Consider the following 26,475-nt stretch of genomic DNA (forward strand, 5'->3'; position numbering starts at 1 on the left):
GATGAACGTGATTCATCGCTGCAGATGCACGATGTGGCGTGCCAGCAGCGCGCAGCTGCTGCCGGGTCACTTCTAGCCTGAAGTTGGGCTGAATTAATCCGGCTGCAAAACGTGACACAACTGCGGGCGGTTCTGAATCCCAAGTGTTCCAATACTGCAATTCTCTGAACTCAATTAAAACCACACAATTACTGCAGCCTGACACCCCCAGCCACGCCAAGAGCCGGGGTCCCCCACGCGCTGCCTGAGCCCACTCTGCTGCAAGCCCCGGTGCTCTCCAGGGAACAGCAAAGGCTTTCGGAAACAATCCCCCTATTTCTAGCATGGCAAAACACGTGCAGGATAGCAACACAAGCATTTAACAATCCAATCCATCTTTATTTTGGTAGTACTTTCTGCTGGAAAAGGAAAAACCTCGACTTTACAAATACAGCGAAGTGGTAAAAGAAAGACAGGTGTCGAAAACAAACTGCAAATGATCCCACGTGCCTGACGCCAACATCAGGAGGAGTGTTACAAACCTACCACGTCTAGACCAAGTAACTTCTGGCTTTGCTAACAGAGTACTGGATGTCGGCTACACAACAGACTTCACTCGCTATACGGAAATATTTTAAAATAAGGACTTTTCTTGGTAACGTAAACAAAATCAGCCAACATTAAATTCCTCCATAGAAAAATACAACCTTATAACATCACCACAAAGTAAATGCATCTTCCAAGTTTTGGATATACTAGTGACCTCTCACAACCACCCTGCAAGGTAACTAAACCCATTACACCTGGAACAAGTGGCACTCGCCCAAGCCCCAGAGGCAGCCTGAATCCAGCCGCCTCATCTCGGTTTTATCGCCCAGAGCACAAACTGGGGGGTGTGCTGTACGGCTGGGATTTGGCATAGCGCTGGTAACAAGGGGACTTAAAATTGGAGGAAAAAAGCTCCCACCTTTCCAGGGGATTCTCTGGTTTAATTGTGCACATGTTCTTCCTGATTCTGGCAGTTCTGGACATTGTATGATGCTTTGAAAGACTTCTGATACAGTAAACTGATGTTTTGGGGCAGCATCTTATGCCACATCGACACGTGATGTCACCACGCCAGAGATCCCACCCAAATTAAGCCGAATTCTTTGCCCATGCAGCTGCACAAATACAGTGCCACCATCAACTGAGTTACCCCAGCGTAAGCAAGAACAGTACCAAACTGTGCAAATCTAGCTGCTAGGGGAGGTCTTCATATGATCCATTTGAAATGTTAGAAAGCATGGAATTATTTGAAGTAGGGCAATTTCATCCAGACAGTACAGAACTATTTTACAGACTATTAACTCGAAGTTAAAGAATAAAATTACAAAAAGACATCAAGGCTAACTGGCCACAACCGTACTTTCCTAAGCTCACGTGGAGAGCGCACTGGACATTGCTGGACAGATGAGCAGATGGCACTCGGCTGAAACACCATTTATGACGAGAGATTAAAGTAAAGAATGTGGGCTTTGGGGAAGACGCGCTTAACTTGGATGGACCTACATGGGAAAGTATCATGAGACAAAATTTGGGGTCCCACCTTTGCTCCAAATAAAGGAAATTGCTCAGAGATACCGGCCAGCAACAGGGATGCAGCTGGGAGCAGTGGGCTGGGGGCTCCCAGGGGCTAAATAAAAGGCTGTATAAACAAAAAGCAGCTGAGTCTGGGTTACTTTTCTTTTCTTACAGGGAAGCTCCAGCCCTAGCAAGGTTGCTACTGGAGCTGTTGGTTAGAGGCTGGTGCTTTAATCCTGTTCTTTGCCTCCGTTTTGTTTCCAGCACAGGAGCCCAGGGCACATCAAAAGGGGCAGATCCAGCTCTGCGCTCCCCAGGGGCAGGGACCTTCCCCTGGTGGGGCAAATGGGACAACCAGCTGTTTCTGCAGTTCCTGGGCTCAAATTTTAACTACAAACCAAAATCCGTACGTTTACGTGCAATCTTTGGGTACAAATGAGGAAGCAAAAGTCGTACGTAAAGAGTCCACACCTCCCCACAGCCGAGTGAGAAACGAATGAGAACAGGTTTTGGCTCACCATGGTGATTATCGGACATGTTACATACATTATTGCCTGATAATTACATACAGTTGGGACACACAGCTCCGCCTTAGCCCATAGTTTTTTTGAGTTTTTGCAAGAAAAGCAAAGGTCTTTTCTAACTTTAATGTGAAGATAGATAATTGGTATGACTTATGAAGCCAATGTTTCAATATAAATGCACCTCTATATTTGTTCACTGCAGAACACAATGAACTGTTAGCAATCTTTAATTTCACCTTATAAAACTAAAAAAAAAGTGATGATAGCTTTGTGTAGAAAAAACCAAAAAAATAATATATTTCAACATACATCTGTCATATCATAGGATAAAGGATCACCTATTCCACTCTTCTTAGTGCTTCTATGTAAACCAAAGGCACCATTTCTACCGATGAGGTTGTAAATTTGGATCTTTTCCTTTTGGGTTTAACAAAAGTGAATGAAAAATTGCAAAAGCTAACGTTCCTGTGCCGAGCACACTACTGCATTACCTACTGCTATCACAACAAAGACGGATTAGGAAATACTGTTGCATGTGCTTATGAATTCACTGTCAAGAAAAATGAAGACATCTAAAAAGGACTGTCTCGAAAAGCAGCTGGCAAGATACATGTCGTTACACCCAACAGAAGAATTAGACTGTTTTTAATGAAGACAAATACTCACAGCTCTGCAAATCCCGTAGCTACACAGTTATGTCTTTGTACTTTTACCAAGTGGGGGAAAGAAAGCATCCACTTCTGCACGCCCCCTTTAACCCTACAGTGCATGCATTACAAACACCAACACCACCCAGAATGGCAGCAGGACTTAGCCACATCTGCCAGCTCGCAGTAGAAAGGCATGTTAGTGTCAACAAGGGCCATATTCTATCTGTAAATGAACATTTTCTCATCAGTTGGATACCAAGCTAAGCTCGCAGTGGAATTCAGGACCCTCTCAGCAGTGAATACAATTATTTGGGGTGGGTTTTCCTCTCTTTAAGCAGGTGCATCTTCTAAGCATAAGCAAGGACTGATCAGAGAGTGGGGGAGCAGGACCTTGCAGGGGCACGTGCCCGCACAGCACCTTGTGGGGCAGGCAGCAACGCCCAACCAAGGGCACATGGCACGGCACGACCCTGCGAGCCAGCAAGGGGGTCCCGTGGGGCAGGATCCTCCAGTGGCAACTGTTTTTGCTCAAATGCACGATTTCCAGTAAGGACAACCCAACCTCAGGCAGCCCTGACGCCCAGGCAGCACAGCCGAGGGACGAAGGCGGATGCTCCCGCGCAAGTGACCCACACCAGGAGATGACCGACAGCCATGGCAATGTCTTCTAGCTCAACTGAAACTGGGAAACCTTGAGGAAAGAAGGGATTTCAGATCAGCCAGAGTAACGGTGGGGATGCTCACTGCTACTGCGGTGTTATTCCTAAGGCCAGGATGGTGGAACCCGCTCAGTGCTTCCAAATTTGATTTTCCTTCTCTATTCCAGCTCCGATGTTTTCCACACGCATGTCCCAGAGTGTGCGCAGAGGATCATTGCTGGCACAAAACACCAGCTGCCAAGCAGATCTGGACCGTAAGGAGCTCAGAAAACGACTCTGTCCTCCTGCGTCCTCTCCCACCACAGCGTGCTGTTCAGGGTGCCAAAGCTGCTGTCCTCCTCCTCCTGCTCCTTTGCCAGCTCCACAAAAACCTGGGACAGACAGAAAAGATCTGAATGCATCATGCTCCCTGTAGGAACTTTCTTGGTCACAAATTTCTTCTCCCAGATAGCAAGCGACAGGACAAGAAGGAACGGCCTCAAGTTGCACCAAGGGAGGTTTAGATTGGATATCAGGAAATTTTTTTTCAATGCTTCACCACCCTTTCAGTGGAACACCTGCCCAGGGAGGCGGTGGGATCACCATCCCTGGAGGTGTTTAAAAGACACATAAATGTGGTGCTTGGGGACATGGTTTAGTGATGGGCTTGGCAGTGCTGGGTTAATGGTTGGACTGGATGATTTTAAAGGTTTTTTTCCAACCTGAATGACTCTATTCTATGCAATAGAATTTATGCCAAAACCCCCATGGGTATTGCATGTATTGCATTATCTCCGAGTAGGAAGTTCTTAGTATTCTGGGTTTTTTCCTCCTTGCTCCTACCCTCCCACCTCATGTCTTCAAGAGTACAATGAAAAGGAAGTTGGACAGAACACACACTAAAGGACATTTATCGTCAGCAATAATTAATCCCGAATAAGCAATAATAAACCCTCAGTTTTGCCCTCCTTTCAGAAAACGAACAGCAATGCCCATCTTTTGAATAAATCTGAGCGACATTTCCATGAAAGCCACAAGTTTTTTTGCTCCAGTCACTGTTTGAATTAAGAAATTTAAAGTGCTGAAGCTGCTAAATGGCAGAACCATAGCCCTAATCCAAGGCTGGTTTAAAACTTAGGTTAATCAGTGGGAGAATAGAGAAACAATAGATGATCGATTTGTGCTCTCAGAAATGCAGGGGTTTCTAGAAAAAATCAGTATGTGTGAATAGGAATTGCTTGTTCAAAGACTAAGTGTGCTTGAAGGAGTGAGTTAAAGCAGGCAGAAAGGAGATCCTGATCCCAGGAGGAGCTGGGAACTGAAGCAGAGACTGGAACTGAATAGATGAATCAACTGGGACAGAGTCAGGTGATGGACTGCAAAACTGACAAGACCAAAGGAAACTTCTAAAAACTTCAGATATTGACTAATGAGTTGATCAGTCTATATAAGCTGTGCTGCACCCCTTTGTTCTCTGTCACTCACTGGGGTGGTGGCCCAACTCCAAGTTGCGATTAAAGCAAGCCCAGTGGTACCCACGGCTGTGTAAATTTTTCCTTTAACAGCCACTACAGATGGCATCTTATTTTTAAAGGCAAGAACGGGGATAAAGAGGAGCAGAAGAACTGGCAGTCACAATTCACTTTGGAAAAGGGGACTTCAGCTCCCCCAAAACACCCGAACAGGCACCACCACAGCAGCTGCCCGACAGCTGGGGACGGGGGACAAGCTGCCTGCGCAGGGCTCATCGTCCCCTCCATCCATGGTGCCTTGCCCAGCCTGGAATGCACAAGCCCTCTACGGCAGGAGCAAAGTGAACCCAGCCCAGCCACCTGCAAACCCCATCCGATGCCCGGCAACAAATGCCTTCGCCTGGCGGGGTTTGCTACCACCAAATACAATTTGCTGTAACGTACCTGTTCCAACGTTGCCTGAGAAAAGCTGTACTCCTCGATATTGAAGGCGTGCTTTACTGTTGAAAGAATGACGACAGAGCATATTTAGTATATTTATACACATAATATAGACTATATTTAGGGATACTGAACGATCGGACACAACTAGATTTAAAGAATTTTAAGCCAGTACAAGTTCTCACTCTTGATTTCCCAAGAAACAGAGTTGGGGAGAGCAATAATAATAGGAAAAAAAAAAAAAAAAAAGTACTTTGGAACAGAAATGCAAAAATGCCACCGCATGGCAAATGTGTCATTTATGGGAGACAAAATGATTTCTGTACATGATGTGTGGCAGGTTCTTAATTACCTTCTTCCAGCTTGGAAAAACAATGTGAAAGCGACTGTACATCTTCTTTGGGAATTTTATACGCCAAAATAGAAGCAAAACTGGAACAAAGAAACAAAGCAAACTTAGCTTCAGGTAAAATGAACCAAAACGAAAATATTAATATCCAAGCAAATGGATTTAAGCTCATTTTCTGACAGTTACTCCAGGCATTTTGACTAGTCATCGTTACACAAGACAACAGGAAGGCTGCAGCGCCAGCAGCCCAGCTGGTTTATAACCTGTCTCAGGGATCCAGGTCCAGGTGCATCAGCTGAGGTCTCCCTGAGACTGCTCCATGATTTATATGCTCTTCAGCTAAGATTCAACCATTTATATTCTGCTCATAAACTCATGAAAGAAAAAAATCGCTGACCAGGATTCTCAAGGTTATGAGGTTTTGCTTTTCAGATGAACTCGGACAGAGGTCCCAGGATCTCCTGGGGCTTTGCATCATGCAGCGGTTCCCGTAACCCAGATTCCAGAACAGGGAGCTGCTCTACCCCTCCCCACCTGCTTCCGAAAAACGAACGCTCCTCCACATCTCCCACACCTGTGGGATGTTCCTTACACAATGCCCGCAGTGCCCTGTTCGGAGAGCCTCATCAGCGCCCACCAAGCCAGACCCTCTAGGTCACACGGCAGAAATCCAAGGCTGTTTGGGGAAAACCAACTAACCCACTCTCAGACTTTAAGGTATCCCCAGAAAACATTCAATTATTTCCTGGTAAGGGCCAGTGACTCAGACTTTACCCGTTTCCCGGGGGCCCCAACTGAAGAGGAAGCTGTCAAGGAACAGCTATGCAGAAATCCAGTTTTGCTTCCTCCGTGCCGAACATCTGCAGGCAGGGCTCGCAGCCCCAGCCCCAGCAGCTTTTGCCAGCCTGCAAAACCCTTCCTCTTTTTCTTTTTTTTTCTAGAAGCTACATGTAAATATTTTTGGTAAATTTTAGCATCATAGTATGCCCTACTCTGTGCCAAGGAGCTGCTGAAAAATGAGGGGCTTGTATTAATATTAATATTTTCCACGTATTTGTGAAACTTCACCTTTCCTGACGATTTGCATTTGGGAAGATGTGCGAAATCTGGCTCTGCAGGTACTCCACCTGCTGTACATCTGCTGTTTCTTTTAATTTCATTTCCAGGAAGTATCCTCTTCCAAACTTACTCTTCAAGTGCTGGACAGTACCTATGCACCTACCCATTGCAGAGAGAAAACAAGAGCTGAACACGTTATATCACGCGCAGGGAGTGCTCTGACTTCTTACAGACCCTTTTTGCAGTTTAAGTTTAATTTTGCTCCAAATTTAAGGTGCAAAAAAAATTGTCTATGTGTATTTTCAAAGAAATATATTTTAGTCTATCCTCCCTGCCACGACACCTGCCCATGAGGAGTGCTCGGTGGTACCTGAGCTGCCCGGACACCAGGATGGCCACACGGTCACAGACAGCATCTGCCTCTTCCATGTAGTGAGTGGTCAGGATAGCTGCTCTCTCCTTGTTTTTAAATGCTGCTCGAATTGCCCGCCTACAAAACATAACCAAAAAAATCCCCAAATAAAACATTCGGCACCTAACGGTACATCCTGGGTTAGCAGGAAGAGAGGACTGTGATGCTCAGACGCAAACCCTTTATTTTATGGGCCAATACTACTGCCACAGCAACAATCAACACCTAACTTTTTCACAAAAATGACTCAAATCTATATTTTTCATGTAATTTTAAAGATTTCTTTTGACTTTCAAGCTTTTGATCTCCAAGCTGTTCTGGGAGAGGACACAGACAAAGCGCACCTGGCACCAGGGTGAGGTTTATTCCCTGCCTATGGCTCTCCCTAGTGTTAACAGGGATAACGCACACATAAAATTGGGCAAATTCCCAAAAGGAAACGAGCCCGTGGCGCCGGTGGCACTCACCACATGTGCTGCTTGGCTTTTGGATCCATCCCGGTTGACGGTTCATCCAAGAGCGTGACCCGCGGGTTGCCCAGCATACTCAGGGCAAAGCAGAGCTGGGAGGAAGGCAAAGGGAAAGGGTAAGGGACACCAGCGCTGCTGGGGACAGCCAGCACAGGGACAGCCAGCACGGCAGCTCGAAAAGCTCCCCCGTACCTTGCGTTTCAGCCCCATGCCCAGCTTCTTCGTTGTCTTCTGCAGGTGGTCTTTTAAATCCAGGGCATTGGTGATGCTGTGGAAGAGGAAGGACCACATGTGAACAGCTGGGAGGGTGATGGTTTGGCTTGCCCCTCATCATGCAGTATGCAAACAGTCTCATTTGAAGAGCTCAGTTACAAATATTTGTATATAAATTATATACGACCCCAAAAGCAGAGCAATAAGCAGAATCTGAGCTGGGTGCTTCCCTACCAAACCACCTGCCCCTTGTCCCAGAGCAGCCGGTGGTGACAACCCAGAAACAGCTCCAAGTCCTGGACTACCCGTCCCTGCAGCCTCGTTAGCACTTCACAACTTAAAAAATAAAATAAAACCCCCACAAATGCCAGCTGCATTTTGTGTGGCTGAATCTGTATCTTCTAACCTACAAATTCACACGTGCCGAGTTTGCTGAAAAGACGCAATCAAACTTAAATGAGAAGAAGATTGCACTAGGAGAAGTGGAAAAAAGCCCCAACAAACCCACTAAGAAAAACACAGCTAAACCTTAAAATGTTTCTATAATAAACTACTTACCGTTTTATGACTTCCTTAACATCAGACTGACTCATTCCTTTGATAGCTCCATAAATTTCAAAGTGTTCCTGCAGTGTAATATCTGGCCAAAGCGGGTTTGTTTGAGGACAGTACCCCACAAATTTCACTGAGTCTTCTTCGCTGTTCAGCCCAAAAGAATCACCTCCCATCAGAACCTGCGAGGAAAATATGGTAAGCTTTAGAATTGTTTTTGTAAAGCTTTACCAAGAAACACTTGGGAACACTTGCAATAATAATAATAAAAATTTAAATAATAGATTTGTTTTCTATTTAGCTTGTAGCACGTAACGTACTTGCCCACTGGTTGGCTCAATCTCTCCAACGAGCATATTAATTAACGTGCTTTTGCCAGCTCCGTTGGGTCCTAACAAACCCAGTATTTCTCCTAAAGAAAGGACGACACAAAACACGGCTCATGAGGTCAGATAAACAGATCCAAGAGTTGCTTTTGTAAATAAAACAGCCCAACAGCAAGTAATTGAACTCCAACCCTTTTTCACGCAGAGAGAAACATGTTTCGTTGCCACTTTCTTTATTTTTCTCCCCAGAAGAAATTCCTTTCTTTCATCAAACTCTTTGTGCAAGCTGCTGACCAGGATCGCTGGCATCTAGTAGGGAAGAGAGAAGCGGCTGCAGATCCCAGTGGCTCTGGGAGCCCTTCACACCTGGGGTCCGGGGAGTGCCCGGGGGCGCACAGCGTTACCTCCTTGCTTTTGGGGTTGCTCAGTATCTCTTGGACTCGCAGCCTCTCCGCCTTCACGTCTCCATCTTCGTTCTTGTCATGCGGGACATCCGGGAACTTCCAGGTTTTGGCTTTTGTAGAACATTTTCTAAGGGGGAAGAAAACAACGTGATGCCTCTGCTCGGCATTCAGCTGAGATTCGCTCACCGCTTCGATGCAGAAACCATTTGCGCCTGCTGAATCCTGGAGTAACACGTTTCTGCGGCACGTCGGAGAAGCCCCAAAGGAGCAGAAAGAGCTGCCAGTGACAGCAACTATGTCACCTTCCCACTGAGCTCTCTGCCGGGGCACAGCATCCCCAGCCATGCAACGGGAAAGGAAGCTCCCCTATTTTTATATAGGGGATGATCTTACCAAACTCACAATTTTACACCGTTATAACTTAAAAGGAAGTGCAAAACCTGTTTCTGCACGTCAGTGACTGAATTTTAGAAAACTGAACTCAGGAGAACAAATTCTTTAGCAACTTGGGATGGGATGTAACTAAAGGTGTTTTATTTTCTGCAGTATCCCCAAAGCTGTACGCTGCATACTCCAGTTTCATCATCAGCGTCACTTCGAAAAACAGCTTCTTTGGACTATTACTTTTTAGAATTCTATTCAACAGAGACACACCTGAAAAACGGATCCTCTCTAACTGTCCTCCCTCCATTCTTCAGCTCAAAACATCGCAGCAGCAAGAGCCACACAACACACTGCAAATAGGGCTAAAACAGACAAATACAGTTCTGGTTACTTGGAGCGCTGCCAGCCCCTCCAAGGCTGCTGATCCTATAGGTGACCCTGTAGGTAATCCCACCAGTCTGATGAGTGACAAGAAGCTCCAGCTCCTCACCACCACAGAAGTGCCGATGTATCCGCAAAGATGAAATATATAATTCGCTGCTGCTCAGTGGGTTGACACTGAGGATGCACAACCGGAGTCTGCTTTAATTTAATGATAATTATTTGGGGGTTTTGGAGGGAGAAGGGACTGTCCCCTGCTCTGGAGCTCTTGCTCCATCAGCACCGACTCCCATAATAATCGGAATTAACATTAGCATCGTTAATAAGACCATTGAAGCAGCAGATGTCGAGCTGGCAGGCACAGCAGCTCTACTGAGACTGTTCGTGCTGCAACAGGCTGCAAAAGCTGCAGGCTCCAGCGATGCTCAGCATTACATCCAATCTTTATTAATAAAGATGCCTGAACAGAAGGGGCCTCCCAGCAGGAATCAGCAGTTCTCTACAGCAAACATGGCAGATAATCAAATAACCGTGCTTACAGCTACAACTGCTACCAGGAGCCGGTCCCAGGGGTCGTAGTATCCTCCGTTCTTTTCCTTGCCTTTCCACGAGACCTGACAACGCAGAAACCCCACGTTCAGGTACCCCAGCACCCACCGGAGAGCGCGTACTCTGCACCGCGCTTCCACCTCGGATCGGTCAGGTAAGTTATGTCGCTCCAGCACTTTGAGAGGGTCTGCAGAGACCCTGCCTGTGCAAGTCTGACACCAGGAAAACTCCACTGAAGTCCCGGGGGCTGCTCCCGGTTTAACGCCACCAACTCCCAACTCGCCCATCACTGGGGCGGCTCAGCCCACAGGCCGAGACATGTATGGGTTTCCTTTAGGTATTTAACGGAAGACCTGCTTCTTTCCTTCTTTTAACTGCAACACTTTGCTTACAGGAAAAAGGTGACTTGTCACCAGCAGTTGCTATTTTTCACGTGTTAAACGGCTATGGATGGTGTTACACCACCGGGCACCGAAGCACTGCCCCGCTATCATTAACACTCAATCCCAACCATCTACAAGTGCTCTGGAGAGGATGTCCTGTGTTCCCTTACCTTTATAAAAGAAATCAGACAGCCAATAAGGGGATAAATAGGAATGAAGATGGAGAAGACGTAATGCAGGATGGTGGTTACCAGGTAAAAGTCCAGAAAAAAGGCCACTTCAGTGACAACTGTACAGAGCAAGGCCGTCTGTACAAAAGAAAAGGGAAAAAAAAGTCTATTTTCATGCAGTTCAGACTCTCTAAGCATAAGTTATCTAATTTCAGGCACATTTTTTAAAAGCTTTTATCACGTAGGATACGGCAGTAATACAGAGATGTTGGTAAACGTTTCAAATTTCTCGTGCATTAAGGACACGCAGTTAAATAAAAATAACCGAGAAGCCTGTTGTGGATAACCAGCCTCCCCAGCTAACCAACATCAAGATAAAATTACTCACCACTGAAAATATAAATGACCAAAATTCTTTCGTATTCTGGACTTTTTTAAATGTGAAGGAGACAACGTAAGTGAAGAGCACGACTGACGGGACATAACCGATCAGGCAAAAAATCTGCGGAGATAGGAAAGGTTTCTCAGGAAAGGTACAGCAAGAACCCAGGGGTGAATTTTTTGCCTAAGTATCAACTGGAAATACTTCAGGTGCGCTACGTAACTCTGCATTCATTTTTGTAACTTAATTTGATGTTTTGCCACCTTGGTATATACAGCATATACTACTAAAGACACAAATAAAAGAGTATGTGGATAGGAAGGAACCTCTCCTAGCTTCCTTTAAACCATTTCCCCCCTTTTTTAAAAAAAAAACCACCACAGGCTCCCATAAATGTCGACCTGAAGATTTTGGCAGATACTAGAAATTCCCCTTTCAGCCTCAGCATTTTCACAGAAACTAAAATAAAAGTAGATGCACTGGCAGAAAACTAGCCCTGCAGCACGACAGTCACATCCCAAACCTGATTAACTCAGAGCTTCTGGGAAAGCAGCTAGGAAAATGTGATTCCTCTCAATTACAGCCAATATCTCAGGGAAGCCCGCTCTGAATATAAAAGACATGAAGACTTGCAGTGTCTTTGATTTAATCACATGCTGCAATTCATTGTGGAGCCGGCCTGTGCTCAAAGTCACTGTACCCTTGTCGTTAGCAGCACGCTGATACAAAAGGAGCAAATATCAATCGGCAGCGAAGAGCACAAAGCAGGCTGAGCGAGCAGGGCAAAAAAGGATGGAGCATTTCCTCGGAAGATCCTGCTATTTTTAAGCTCCATTTTATTCCAGTTCTAAACAAAACTCCAAAATTTGCATATATTTTTCCCCACGAAAACTAGTACTATTTTGCCTTTGGTGCAGCTTGACTAGTGCCTCTGCACCAGCAGCCTCAATTAGGCACTTTCCACGTATATCGGCTGGAAAAAATCTGCTGAACCATCCAAGGAAAATAAAACACTTGTAGAAAACAACCTAACCATGCTCTCACATCCCCCCGGTGCTCCTGGCCTCACCACACTCACCACAGCGAGGAACTTGCCCACGTAAAAATAAACGCCGTAATGAAAGGCGAAGAGGCTGCCGATCATCAGGACGAGGATGGAGAAAAACAGCGGGAGGTCGACAACGGCTTGGCCAGTCCAGTAAGCGGAGGGATAAAGCCCCGCTATCTTCAGCTGCGTGTACGCTTTGATCTGCAGCAGGAAAAGAAAATGCAATGTTAATAAAAGATTTATTCAAATTAATACTGTGTTAATCTGCCTCGGTGTGCAAGCAGGATCTCGGCTTTCCCTCTAACACGCTGCTTTTACACTGATGTGGCACCAGCACGTTACCTGGTTATTGCTGATTTTAGCCACCGCAGGAGCAAAAAGCCTTTCCATGGAAAGCAAAAGGGCTTTTCCCAAACCTGCTCTACCCCAGGCAGCAAACAGCAGTCACATCCACGCTGCCTTTCATGGCAAAAGATGCTGTTTAAAACACCTCTCTCGATTTCCCCCCCAAATCCCAAGGTTTTCACGTTCTCGTGCAGTCTCTAAATCAACACCTGGGAGTTTACCTTATGGTTTTCTGCGTTGTCCATGGCAAAATAGGGTGGCATTCCGGTAATAATGATTCCCAGTAACACAGCTTCAAAATAGATCTCCAGTCTGAAAATTGTGTCTGGAAGGTTCTGAAATATAAATCAGATGGCTTCAATGCCAGAATGTGCGTGACCAAAAACCGCTCAGAATTGGAATGTGGCTGTAAATGCTAAAACATGTGTCCTGTCTATCTCAAGATCATCTGAGCTGCAGCATAAAGAAAAATACCCACGGGAGGTTTTGGAGTATTTATGTTTCTAATCAACTCCTGCAGCAGTTATCTCCTGCAGGAGGTCCTCTCCTCTCCTCAAGACCACCCCAGCTGCACGGGAGGCAGTGGACCTCCCGCATCCCCACGCTCAGCCTCCGAGAATCGCAGGTAACCCGCAACAAACCCGTAACAAATTCCCAACAGGACACCCTCGTTCCAAGCCCTTTTTTCCTCCACTTCCACAAGCTGCAGGGCAAAATCACAGCACCTTTCACATCCTCTTACATTCTGCAAGCATCCATACCACACCACCAAGGACTTACTCCACGGGGTTTGCCTACCGAGGCCCAATCCTTCCCGACAGCGCGGTGCAGAGCGCAGCCTTCGGTGCTGCAGCCAGTCCCCACAGCTTCTCCCTTTGTTTACGGCGTGGTTTTGCCCTCTCCCTCTCCCCCCAGGGATGCTCTGCCACCCACCCCGTGTTTAAGGGTGGGTTTTGCCCCGCTGCAGCCACAGGTGCTGCTCACCTGCACGAAGGGGTTGCTCCAGATCTGGATGCTCTCCGTCACGTTTAAACTGCGCAGCAGTAGGTTGCTGACAATATTCATCAAAACCGGCAGCGAGTGCACCATGGTACTGTTGAATATGACCGCGAAAACATAGTTCTGGAGAGGAAAGTATACACCACGTTAATTCTTCTGCACGAAGGGCAATACCCTGCGAGGGCTCTCCTATGGGCTTGATTTAACTGCAAAGCGAGGAAAATCTCTGCATAGCGAACTCTGGGCAGCTCACGGTGGTTATAACGTGTAGCCTAGTTCAGGAGAACAGTCGTGTTCACAGAGAAGAAATTATTTGGAATAAATTCCCAGAATGTTTTGCGCAACTGCGATGCTATGACAAACGACGCTCCAGACAATCACAGTCTGAACAACAAAACACACAGTGACCCGCACTCGTATGTTCCTGCTAATGCATTTAAAAACCAGACAGGCAAAAATTCGCATTAGCTAAGGGCTGCACAGTCACCCTAATATTAACAGTTTGCAATGAATAAAAATGGGAACAAGAGACAGAGCTGGCATTTTGCAGAGCGGTTCCTTTGCTGGAGATTAAATACGACCCCCACGCACACATCTTTCTGACACTCCTGCAGCGGCCACACTGAAACGAACACCTACAATCCCAGAAACTCATTTTTCTTTACGCATGAGAGCACCCTGGAATTATATACTTCTGTCAAACTGGGTAATTCAGCTAGTGTACGTAAATAATAAAACAAAAAATAAATTCCTATGCCAGGTCTCTTGCGAGGTACAATATTTCCCTTGGCTTTTTGTATCCTTGTGGGCAGGAAAGGGGGATGGAAGTTTTATTAGCCTACCATAATTATTGTTATGGAAAAAGTTATTTTGATAACGTTTCCATCCTGTCAATACAAGTCCTTTTTGCAGGCTTCTTGTATAAGCAATAGTATATGGCACCATTTGATTCTATACGTCAATCTGTGCCTTTCAGGCAGGAGTACAGCACCACCAGCCCTGCCCGGCGGCGTGCCTGCTCCCAGTCTGCCCGTCCTACCTGCCTGCCCTCAGGGTCCAGCACGTTCAGAGCTGCGCTGTGAGGTGCAGCTGCGACGTAATCGCTGTCATTGAACATCTCCAGGAGTATGTTCATGCTCCCAAGAGAGCGGACAATGTCATCGATATCCGATTCTGGTGTAAGACAGAGAAAACATGATCACTCACCATCAGCTGGGAGTATTTACACAAAATTATCGACGCGTTTCCTCACTGATACAACCCTACGATGAAAGATCACGGCCAAAGAGTTCTCGGCTACTTTGAACAACAGGAATGACTTTTTTTTTTTTTTTTTTTTTTGCTTCCCACTCAACCACCTCCAAAGAACTCAAGAAAGTTTTTTTAGTTATTTTCTCCAACTAATTTGTGCAAGTCAAATGCAGCACCGAGGAAGTGGAGCTGCCAACAAGCGTTATCAGGATACTCAAGGTTTCAGCTGAACGGAGAATTAGCCAAGAAAGCTGGAAACCAGCGGCACTGCGACACGGCACCCAGGGAAATTAAGTTGTATTAAGCACAAATTCCCTGATAGCTCAAATAGACACTCATTTCTATTGCCTGGATTGCTGCTACGCGCTTTTAAAACATCCTAAGTGGAAACAAAATGGCATTTTCCAAAATGCTTCGTAGCAGGATTTTAACCTTGATGTATCTAAATGTCTGTCCGGCCAGTTCCTTCACAGGGGCCACCTTACAACAGAGCGAGCACAGGGCTACCAGACGTGGCATGAAGGATGCTCACTCTCCGCCACCTCTGGGTACTTAGAAACTCTTCATCTGGGTTAATTCCAAGGAAAAAGTTTGACCCCAGCCCCAAAAAGCATCACACGCCATCCTTCCCCACCACGTGACATGCTGCGTTGAAGAGAGCTGGAGACAGCAGCTGCCCCGCGCAGCATCCCTGCTCCCCTACCTGTGGAGTTCTGCAGCAGCAGACGACTCCTGTACTTGTGATAGTTCTCTCCGGGCTTCAGCAAGTACAAATCTGGGGAAAGTTTGATAGCAGCGACAGAATTTTTGATGATGTGGTGTATGAAAAACAATAAAATCTGAACGACAAGAAAAATCAGAAAAAGCAACAACCTGAAAGAAATAAAAAATTTCGGGTTTATTAAAATTCAGCAGAAGCCAATGCAGTTTATGTACATGATATCAAAACAACATCTCCCTCTCCCCCCAAAAAGCATGTATTCAACAGTAACAGACAGCTTCATGCTTCTTATATTTTAAACGCAACTATGGGAGAAAAATTAATTGCATCCTGCCTTTCTCTGGTTTCATTCAAATAGGTTTTGAGGATTTTGTATACAAAGGAGAAAGCCCCGATACTTACATCACTCTCACGCATTTATTTTCCCGCTTGAGACTAAGGAAATGAACTTTCGCTATGGTGGAAACCTGCTTCTTCCAGAGGGCCGTGTTGCTCATCGCCGGCACCTTCGTCTCCGAGAGCATCAGCAGGCTCTGCTCCATGTCGTCAAGGGATTTTGTATCCATTTCGTCCTGCACTTGCTGGGAATTGAACACGCTATAATCTGAAAGAGAAGAGAGTAGAACTACGAACGCGACGCTCCGACAGAGCTATGCGATTTGGGACGGCAGGGCTGGAGAAGGCTGGGTGGCCAGCAGCTCCTTCCCCTCGCTACTGCGTCAGCCACCCCAGCCCAGCCTCTCAGCCCCAAGGTCAATGACACTGGGCTACCCCCGAGCCCTGAACCACACGCACAGCGGGCACTGAAGGCAGATGGTACAAATTTCTGCCACTCAGAAGGTGCAGACCTGCCCCGGTTTCACACCGCTGCCCTACGTACGTGCCCGTACTATTCCATCCCAGCACACTGAGCTGTTGAACTCTCATACCCACGCAGAGACCTGCGGAGCAGGACAGTTCACTCGTCTGTATCACACAGAAAGCTCTAAAGAGATCAAGATGGCTTAAACCATTCGAAGTTGGCATCAAAAGAACAACTGGTTAATTCTGGAGTAATATTAAGCAGTCCCAACTTTTCACTTGAATTGAAAGTTAACTGAAAGGAGGGGAAGAGCAACAACAGCTATTTCAGCCTTAAGCGCAGGCTGCTAATACTGTTTGTGCAGAAAGTTGGGAATAAATTTTATACACTGCATTTACAATTTCTCCAAAGTAAGCTCCATTAGGAAAATAAAGCACATTTTTAAAAGCTAGCCAGAAAAAGTGCAACTGCAAAGCAAAGGAATTAGATGTAAGTACACTGGATGAAAAATTAATTACCGCAGAGAGAGCCACTAAAAAGCTTTTCCCCTGGATCCTCCCAGAGTCACTCCCCGCTCGGCTCACTGCTTTTTCATGTTAAATATTTCAAAAGCCTGGAATGCCGTGAGACCGAAGGGGCCCCACGCTGCTGGGTGCAGTGCTCCACGAGAGGATTTTTTTATATAATTTACCTTCATAGCAAAACTCTTGCTGGCACTGATGTGGCGTGGACAGTTCTACGCTAATTAAGACTAAATCAAATAGGAGGGAACCAGGAAGCCAGCCACAGGCCACCCCACCTGCTTGATCAATCTCTGCCTCAACTTCCAGCTTCAGATAGACATCCTCCAGCGTCGTCATGGAAACGCCGTACGTGATAACGCCCAAGTGGGAATGAATATCCAGGTCAGAAAACAAGCCTAGAGACAGAAGGGAAAGAGTGGTTGCTCTGAAACAGGGTTACATCACCCCCCGAGAGATCTTCAAGCGCATCAGAGGCATCCCTAAAGCCTTCTGCATGGTAGGAACAAGCCGGTAACGTGTAAATACGGTCACTTAATTACAAAGACACAGGTCATGGCTTGAGGACCAAGGAAGGGATAAGCTCCTTTTAGCACAAAACTTCAACCTCTGTGGTCAGGTATGGGAAATGGGGCATGTTTTCCCAACGCTGTAGTGTTTATGAAAACCACCTCAGCATCCTAAAGCTCCTGGGCTCGGAACTGCCTCCCAGCTAGCTGCAAGAGCCCCTTTTCCTGGAAACATCACCCACAGGGACTGCAGGACAGCTCGTCCTACCTAGATCCCTGCCCAGGCACAAAGAGATTTTACAAATAAAACCACTCAGTGATTTTATATTTTTTCATATATAAAAAAATAAATACCCAGATTCAGTAAAGCCAGCTTAACCGGGCAGGAGAACCTGGACAGCATGCATAGGCTGAAGAACCAAAATGATGCTCAAGAGTGAGAGCACTTCTTAGCACCTTTGGATAAAAATACTATCAGGCTCCTGTCAATCCTGTGAAGTGAAGGACTTGACAAAATGAGGAGCTTCAGAGCCACGGTCACACTGAAGGAAAATGCAGTTGCGTAAAATGGGAAGAGCAGTTGGATACCCGATGATGCTTATCAGATCCACAACTTCTGCTCCAGTGGCTGAGGCATATTCCCGACCTCAGCTCCTCCTCAAAACAGTTTGGGGGAATGGATTCATTCTTGCATAAAGACGCCTGTTTTTCAAAAGTACACACAGTGGCTGCTAAAGGTAAAACTAATAAATTATTAACTGGTTAAATGCAAAGGGGAAAAAACCGTTTATGGAATATGAGCTGCATTTTCACATCAGTATTGATTCTCCCCTAGCTTTCCACACAGCGCAAAGGACACACTGTTTCTTCCATTTTTTTCCTGGGAGGTAAACAAGGAGCCCTGCATAGGGCTGATCAGATAATTGCTGCCATCTAGTGAAATCAACACATCTGTTCTGCACTCCCTCTTGCCAGTGAATTTCAAGGCAGCGACACAAGGCTCTACACAGGTCACAACAAGGGGGATTGATTTTTGTAGGACTTGAGGCTCTCTGGAGGGCAGCCCTCCCCATTAAAATGCTCTGTGGTAAGAGGATGCTTCTTCAGGACGAGGGGATTCTCGGGCAAAAGGGTCTCTTCACCCTTCTGCTAAATAAAGGCACCTCCCCAGCACCTGCTGTCGGGTACCACATCCCTCTAAACACACCGTAGCCCCCTTGGAAGAGACCTCGCTGACTGAGCGGCAGACAAATCAGCCAACCAATGTGTTTTTTCATATATATATATATATATATATATATATATATAAATACATGTATATATTGATATATATTTTTTATATATATATATTTATATATATAAACCACAAAAAAGAAGCGACAATTTAACAAGAATTGCAGGCTGTGGCCACGCTTGAAGGATTTCTCTTCTGCAACTGTTCAACCCTGCAGAGCAACCCAAACATCGATACCTGCAAACTTGTCCATGTCCCTGAGCGGCAAGGTGTACACGAGCTGCTCGTCGTTCTCCTGGATCAGGCTGGCCGCAGGTATGTGCTGTCTTATCAGCGAAGTTGTAGCTTCCGTGTTGCAATAGGCATCGATGTGCATACTGAGAAAACACATGATGAGCAATTGGGGTTTTAAAGCTTGCTTTTCTCCTTACACCCACACCGGAACTATCAGCCTGCAGAGCGCCAAACCTTCAGCACAAACACGATGAAAGGATTTTTTTGGGGGCCAGGGGGTGCTATCTTATAGATTTTAAACAGAAAACAATTTAAAAAAAAAATAAAGATACATCATGTCACATAGAAGATACCACAGAAAAAGAATACCTCAAGCGGTAGCCAATTCCCCATTTGCTTTTGAGAAAGAGAGAAGATCCAAGGCATTTTAACATCCCTTGAGAAATCACAGCTTTACGATCTAGAAACAAAAATCAAGAAGGCCCTTTGAATCACACAATTGTCAGTTTGTTTCAAACCCCAACTACGTATTTCAAACAAAGCTGTATTCCACCGTTAGAGCAGCATCACTTTCTGCTCCGTGGCTGCTGCTGCTGTTCTGCCTCTGCCCCCCGGCCGGTACCCAGGGCACTCACCGGCGAGGATATCTGCCTCGTCCATGAAGTGGGTACTGAAAACGGTCACACGATTCGCTTTCCTGTTTTTCAGAAGGTTCCAGACGATGTGCCGCGAACACGGATCCATACCCGCAGTCGGCTCATCCAGCAGCAAGACCTTTGGGAAAAACCAGGAAGCGTTTGCAAAGCCATATCCACGTGCAAGGAATCAACCGTGGGAAATCCTACCCAAGTAACAGATACAGGGCTTCTTGTTTGAAGCCTGCTAATGAGTCCTCGAAAACATGCAGGAAACATCCTAGTGTAAGCAAGGCAGCTGTCTTCACTGTGCTTTGAATAAATTCATCTCCTCTTCCGACAAATGGAAAAATCACATAGTAAGTTAATGCCATCGTCTCTTTCATTCTGTTTCTGATACAATTATGTTTAGCTACGGCTGCAGTCCATCTATTAAGGGATGATTAAATACACACACATGTTATTATATTCAAGTCCCGGTGGACTGTCACACACACCATTTTTAAACACAGATCTCAAAGCAGCCCCCGTTCTTACAGGGCACCAGTACAGATCTGTAACACAAAAGCACTCTCCGTCCCCAGCCCCGTGCCAAGTGCGTGGACAGCTTTGCGAGGAACGTCTCCAACAGGTTCACTGCTGGGGGCTAAATGTCACCTGCCAGAAATGACATCAAACCTGTCACGCTGTGGTTTCACAGAGAGATGAAACCCAGAGCTACTGCCACTACCTAAGCCATTAGCATCCCCCAGCATAAAGGCTGAGCTGTTGAAGTGGTATTTTTAAAACCACAAATGAAGACAAAAAAAAAAAAAAAAAAAAAAAAAAAAGAGACACAGATACTCAAAGGAACAATTTCTGCATCTTACGTATTATTAGTCGGTTTTGACAAGAGACATCAACCCTTGGGTGTGTTAGTGACAGCAAGTCGGGTTTGTCTCCATCACTCGCACCTTTGGGTTCCCAAGAACAGCAACTCCCACCGACAGCCGCCTCTTCTGCCCCCCGCTTAATTTTTTAGCTTGATTGTCTCTGATGGGCTGCATATCCAAATCCAGCAATACCTTCTGCACCTTCAAAACATAAGAAAAAAGCACATTTATTTTTTTTTTTAAAAGCAAGTTTTTTAAACAAGATTATTAATAACCAACGGTCAAATGAACTGCTCCTAATTCCCCGTGTATCCTGTATCTGAACTGTGCACCCTGCAAACCAGCCGGTACATCAACAGCAGGGTCTTTAGCTCCAGCAAACCTGAAGTTAAAAGGTGTCTATGCTTGAACACAAACACAAGGATTCAAAATGTTTCATGAGCATTTTAGTTTCATAGGAAAAACTGAGAGTTTATTCTTGTACAAGTATCTGTCTGCACCTCTTTGTCGACTGTACTGTAAAGCAGCATTTCCCTGCAAACTTGCCTTAAGGAAATACCGGTGTAACGTAAGGGTGTTTTGCCTTATTGGTTCAAAATGAACAGGTAAGATAACGTCTGTGCCCAGCTGACTTACCTCTTGTATCAAATCATTCTGAGGGATTCCTTTAATTGCAGCGAATATGGAGAGATTCTCCTCCACAGTCAATATATCAAAGTGTATGTCGGACTGAGGGCACACCCCGGCTATCTGTCGCACTTCAAGCATTTCATCGATCTCGGAGACTTTGTGCCCATAGACAGAGACGAACCCTTAAAAAACAAATCAGAACAAACACGGGAGCCATCAGCCAAGAGGTTTTTTTACAGCCAGAGAGCAGGATAACAAGGATGTGGATCTAAAGCAGACTCTTTCCAGACCCTATCCAGAGAAAAATTCAGTGCATCCCGGAACAACCATAAAGGCTAACGGCTTTGGTTTATCAAAAGCAGGGTACTCAAAGCCTGCTAAGAGTGGAGCAGCTCACCGTCAGTCGGCGGACACAGCCCGCAAAGGATGTTCATCAGCGTCGTCTTCCCGGTGCCGCTGTGCCCCAGCAGAGCCGTGATCTGCCCTTCGTAGATGTCGAAGGACAAATCTGGTCCCCGAGGCAGGCGCAAGAGAGAGAGGAGATGTTAGCAATGGGCTGGTGGCGCCCAGAGCCGGCTCCTAGCACAGAGGTAAATTCAAATACTAACATATGGGGTATGCATCCACGCTGGCTCGGGGGGACGCCTTACCTCCGCGCCCTGGGGCTGGGGGGCCCTGCACCGGCTGGGGGCTGCGTTAAACGCCACACGGGGAAACGAGATGAAAGCATTAGGGAGACGGGGCAGGGAAGATCATATCACTACTAACACGGGCGCAGGAGGAGTAACGGGGCCGGTGTCAGCAGGTTTTCTTGTGATGGGAAGGCTCCTCTTTTGGGGTACCGATTGATACAAGTTTACTCTCACCGCTTTGCAAAAAGACACACACAAACACATCTGGCATTCATGCTCCAAGGCCCCACCCCACTAAAATAAACCAAAAAGCCCAAACCGAAACAAAAAAAAGTCACTCAACAATCCAGCTATTGCTCCTCTGCATCTGATAAGCAGCTAAAAAGCTAAAATGTTCTTACTTCTGAGAGCCTCCACAGTTTCCCCCTTTTTTCTGAATGTTTTCTGAACACAGCTGATTCTGAAAGAAGACACGTCATTTTATAAACTATTTGAGGATCTTTGTATGTCATTTTGAATGATCAACACTTGGCAACAGTCACAACAAGACAACCACACTAAGGTTGCACTAGACACGTTAAAGACCCATGAAGGCAAGAGACAGGCCACCTTGCCACAGAGCTCAGTGCATCTCCACCCTGGCCATCAGAAAGCATTTTCTGGTCACTTTCTAGGGCGTTTCCCATGATGACAGACTGAATTATTTCAAATCTGTGTTCTTGAACAACACACTAGAGGTTTTCCCAAGCTAGAAAAGGGAATGGCTACTCCCCAGTAATTTCACAGAACAACAGAAGACTCAACAGACGCCAGATGGAAAAGAGACGTGGGTAGAAGAGACTCCAAAGATGTGATTACAGACAGCCCTTGATCAAAATTAGGGAAAAGCAAGCAGGTATCTTTCTCTCCAAGAAGGGTAAAAACCATCCCTCCGGCCCCATCGTTTTCCAAAATGAAAAAAACAACCAGTTTATTTGAAGGATGGGTTTTGGAAGCCTGGCCACCCTGAAAGCGAGGATGGAGAGTGGATTACAGGTGGGAATGGGGGGAGAAGAACCGGGTATGAAAGAAAACAAAACCTGTAGATGTAAAGATGACAAAACAGTGCAAAAATGATGGTGAGCTGGTGGAGGGATGCTACGGAAAGAGTCCAGGGTAGATGAATAATGCAAAAATGGCCACAATGTTCTCACGTGAACGTCAGGATTAGAACCGGATCCTTCAACCTATGGCAGATGCTCAAAGAGACATGGACAGCATGGACAACACAAGATTCATTCTGGTCACTAACCCCAAACATCCATTTGAGGCTAGTGGAGCCGAGCAGGAGGAGTGAAGCTGCTGAGTTCCCCTACGCGTATCAGGCTGTGCCACTGGAAAATGATGGCAACAAGGGCTACAAGGAAGATGCTGAAAATAATATCTGAGGAACTCTGAAAACACATGACAGTCCAGATGCAAGACAACAGGTGACACAAAACACAGCATGGAAGATGACAGCATGGACATCTATTTTTCAGTTTTGGTTTACCCTCTTATGTATGGCAGCTGGGGAAAACCACTCTGGTCTATGGAGAACACAACAGCCTCCACACAAACTTAGAATTCAGCTTTCTCTCCTCAAAAATGCGTGTTACCAGAAACTAAACCTTCCCAGAAGAGTAGGCGTTTCAACATCTGCAACCGCTTACACCTCTCGTGGCCTCAGCGAAACTGAGGGAATGGAAAACCGGCCGGGTTTGAGAGGACTCCAGCCGAAGGAATACAATCCACAAACAAACCCTGCCTTTAAGCCCAGCGATTTATCCTTGGAGAGCATCCATGTCACTGATGATGGGGCTTCACTGAAAATGGAAACTAGCCGTGCGGAGGACCCTGCAATGCATACCATATGCTATTTGAATCCAGCGCCTGGAGAACTCAGAGCGATTTTCAAATTGCACATCAAAACATGTCAGGGACCCAGGCGACCTGCTAATCTGCACGTGGGGCAGGGCAGGGCTTGTACCTGATGGCTTCTTTCCCCTGAAATTCGGAGGGCACGGGTTCCACTATCTCACTGAAACTCAGACTGCCATTGACGCTGCTCTCGTACAGCTCTTTGTAGTTTTTTCTGTGCTTCGACCAAAACGAGGGCTTCATGAAGAAGAACGGTGTGCGGCGTAGTCCAAACTCCCCTGGAGAATACAGGGAAAAAGACAATTTCTTAACAGTAACTGTGGATACTCTTCAGCTTTTTTTTTATATATATATATATATAAATAAACATAATATATATATGATAATCATATATAACATTTTAATATATATAGAATATTTATATATCATATACATATAACTATTCAATACATATGTATTATTTATTTATAGATCATACAGTAATAGAAGATATTAAATAGGTAATTTTTTATATATGTGTGTGTGCATATATAGATCTCTATCTTTTATAGCTAAAACCCTGCCGAAGGTCTAGCAGCCAGCCCACATCCCCATTCTGGAGGGATTCCATCAGCCAAGTTTACATCATCTGCATTTAAGCCACGGTTCCCATCAACTCGGTTAGCAAAGCTGGAACCTGCTCGCAATTTAAATGTATGTGCAAATCTCTCTGTGCAGGAGAAATCCCCGGCACCGAACAACGGTGACTTAAACGCAGGCGATATAAAGCCAGAGAGATCAGAGGCAAAGGGAGCTGAAGGGCTTAACCAGGCATTAGTCGTGAGATTAACAACTTAATTCTGCATTTCATGTTAAACTACTGCCGTCGCAGGGAAAGGTCTGGAACGGGCAGAGTGGTCCTGAATTTTCAACCCTTAAGAGCAAATTGCAAAGGCTTTCCTCTAGAAAGAGGGCAAAACAAAGCTCGGCTGGTGTGCCTAAGGGCCATCGATCCCAAACATGCCAGCACCTCTCCCCACATCTCGTAGTTATAACAGAATGTAAATGATTTCAGCTAAAAGTATTCCGAGTCACAGCATAGAATGTGTTTACAAATAGCATCACCTCCTTTCCCACAGCAGAAATTAATTGAGAACTGCCACCAGCCGGGTCAGCTCAGGGGGCTCAGGGCTCCGGTGACGCTGGCCCTGCTCGGTTCAGTTTTCCCAAAGAACGTACCTGGGATAACCTGATCAAGGTAGACAGCTACAAGCAGATAAAATATGCTATCCAGCACCAATAAAATAAGGGAGATAAAGAGTGGGTAGGGACCGTCATATAGGTTTGAAAACGTAGCACCGTCTTCATAATCTTCCAGATGCATGACCTGCCAACAAACACGGACAGAGGAAGGTGTTACACACCAGCGTGGTACCAGCCTGGGAGGACACGACAACACGGTGCAAAGCTTAGCAAAAGGAAAAACTTTAAAAAAAAAAAGAGAGATGAAAAAGTGACTGAAATCACAGCAACAAACATGAAGAATAACAGCTGCTTGATGGCACGCTGTAGTTTAATTGATATTAAATTGCCATGGGAGACCCGTAAGACAGGCCTTTTCCCCGCTGTCAACAGATTATTAGGAAAAAAAAAAAAGAAAAAAGAAAAAAAAGAAGAGTATTTAAGAATATCTACATCAAGACCTACTTGAAAGCAACGCAAGACAAGTGAGCGCGACGAGGCCGCAAGCGGCGAGGCCGGCGGTCGCTCACCTGCGCGACGCCGATCAAGAAGCTGCACTGACACAAGGGGCTGAGCACCCACACGAAGGACTTGGGGAAATCCTCCAGCAGGACAATGTTAAGGCCCACGAAACCAAAAGCCAGCGTGGCCAAGAACTCTACTATACCCACATGTTTTGACTTTTTAAATAGAGGTGTCAGCATCAGTGCAAAGAAAACCTAAGAACAGATTATGGGGAAGAAAAAAAAAAAGGTATCTATTAAAAAAATAATAATCATACAGGGCTTAGAAAAACTGAAGGAGAAAGAACATCGCTTCAATTTTGCCTCTGATAATTGCATCATTTTCCTGGTATAGTCACTACAGCGTTCACCCACGTGCTACTCTCGCCTTACAAACAGGCTGCTGGGAGGGACCTACTTCCCAGAGATGCCGGTGACAGAGCGCTGAAAAATATGGTAAAGGAAAAATAAGGAGCCATATGGCTGAGCATGCATGTACACCCTGGTTAGTACACCTTCCGTGAATGACAGACAGTAAACAAAGAGCTATTCCTGTACTGGTTGCTTATGAACTCAGACAAGCAATTGGCTGTATTAATGAATTCTCTGATCTTTAATTTGGGTTGTAACATTACACTGTATAGTAACAGCAAACGTCTAGGAGAGGGCATGGTTTTGGACTTCAGACCAGTGCTGCACAGTGTTCTCAGTTCAAAGACAATTACAAACTCGGGTGTCTCAGTAGGAAAAGGTATTCCTGCTAGCGATGGTCAGGACCATACAACACCCCAACCAGAGTGGTCCCCGGGATGGGTAAGACACCCACCACTCTGTCCGACAGAAGCTACATTTGATCCAAACCCTGTAGTAGAGAAAACAAGGTCAGATGGGAAGGGGATAAAAAAACCCCAGAGATGGGAATGCTGGATTCAACGAGACCAGGAATACTTACCGAAGAGATTCCATACAGGAAAAAAAGGAGAAATATCACAAAGGCACTGCTCTGGGGAAAGAGGGAAGAAGCCGTAGCAATCACTGCCATCAGAATGGACATGACAAAAATCAGACTCATGTAGAGCAGCACCCAGGAAAGCCTAAGAACAAAAGGAAGGGGGGGG

General features: G+C 45.8%; 1 protein-coding gene across 3 annotated transcripts in view; it reads right to left on the reverse strand.

Moving 5' to 3' along the window:
• Positions 1-357: 357 nt before the first annotated feature.
• Positions 358-26,475, reverse strand: part of ABCA5 (ATP binding cassette subfamily A member 5) — a 34,767-nt gene continuing 8,649 nt past the window's right edge. For all 3 annotated transcript variants that reach the window (XM_080395399.1, XM_080395401.1, XM_080395400.1), the window contains exons 8-40: positions 26,310-26,451; positions 25,385-25,573; positions 24,852-24,999; positions 23,743-23,911; positions 22,136-22,194; positions 21,500-21,610; positions 21,109-21,284; positions 20,554-20,673; positions 19,601-19,739; positions 19,335-19,425; positions 18,969-19,108; positions 17,267-17,386; positions 16,068-16,269; positions 15,648-15,817; positions 14,733-14,866; positions 13,679-13,816; positions 12,916-13,029; positions 12,380-12,550; positions 11,308-11,421; positions 10,920-11,057; positions 10,357-10,431; positions 9,707-9,798; positions 9,053-9,179; positions 8,840-8,957; positions 8,643-8,734; positions 8,329-8,504; positions 7,750-7,825; positions 7,555-7,649; positions 7,046-7,165; positions 6,685-6,834; positions 5,620-5,699; positions 5,271-5,326; positions 358-3,746 (exon numbers count right to left, since the gene is read on the reverse strand). In XM_080395399.1, the coding sequence (XP_080251525.1) occupies positions 3,639-3,746; positions 5,271-5,326; positions 5,620-5,699; positions 6,685-6,834; positions 7,046-7,165; positions 7,555-7,649; positions 7,750-7,825; positions 8,329-8,504; positions 8,643-8,734; positions 8,840-8,957; positions 9,053-9,179; positions 9,707-9,798; positions 10,357-10,431; positions 10,920-11,057; positions 11,308-11,421; positions 12,380-12,550; positions 12,916-13,029; positions 13,679-13,816; positions 14,733-14,866; positions 15,648-15,817; positions 16,068-16,269; positions 17,267-17,386; positions 18,969-19,108; positions 19,335-19,425; positions 19,601-19,739; positions 20,554-20,673; positions 21,109-21,284; positions 21,500-21,610; positions 22,136-22,194; positions 23,743-23,911; positions 24,852-24,999; positions 25,385-25,573; positions 26,310-26,451 (4,150 nt within the window). In that variant the 3' untranslated portion in view covers positions 358-3,638. The remainder of the gene's footprint in view (positions 3,747-5,270; positions 5,327-5,619; positions 5,700-6,684; positions 6,835-7,045; positions 7,166-7,554; positions 7,650-7,749; positions 7,826-8,328; positions 8,505-8,642; positions 8,735-8,839; positions 8,958-9,052; positions 9,180-9,706; positions 9,799-10,356; positions 10,432-10,919; positions 11,058-11,307; positions 11,422-12,379; positions 12,551-12,915; positions 13,030-13,678; positions 13,817-14,732; positions 14,867-15,647; positions 15,818-16,067; positions 16,270-17,266; positions 17,387-18,968; positions 19,109-19,334; positions 19,426-19,600; positions 19,740-20,553; positions 20,674-21,108; positions 21,285-21,499; positions 21,611-22,135; positions 22,195-23,742; positions 23,912-24,851; positions 25,000-25,384; positions 25,574-26,309; positions 26,452-26,475) is intronic.

Source organism: Falco punctatus (assembly GCF_963210335.1).
Source record: "Falco punctatus genome assembly, chromosome: 1".
Taxonomy (NCBI): domain Eukaryota; kingdom Metazoa; phylum Chordata; class Aves; order Falconiformes; family Falconidae; genus Falco; species Falco punctatus.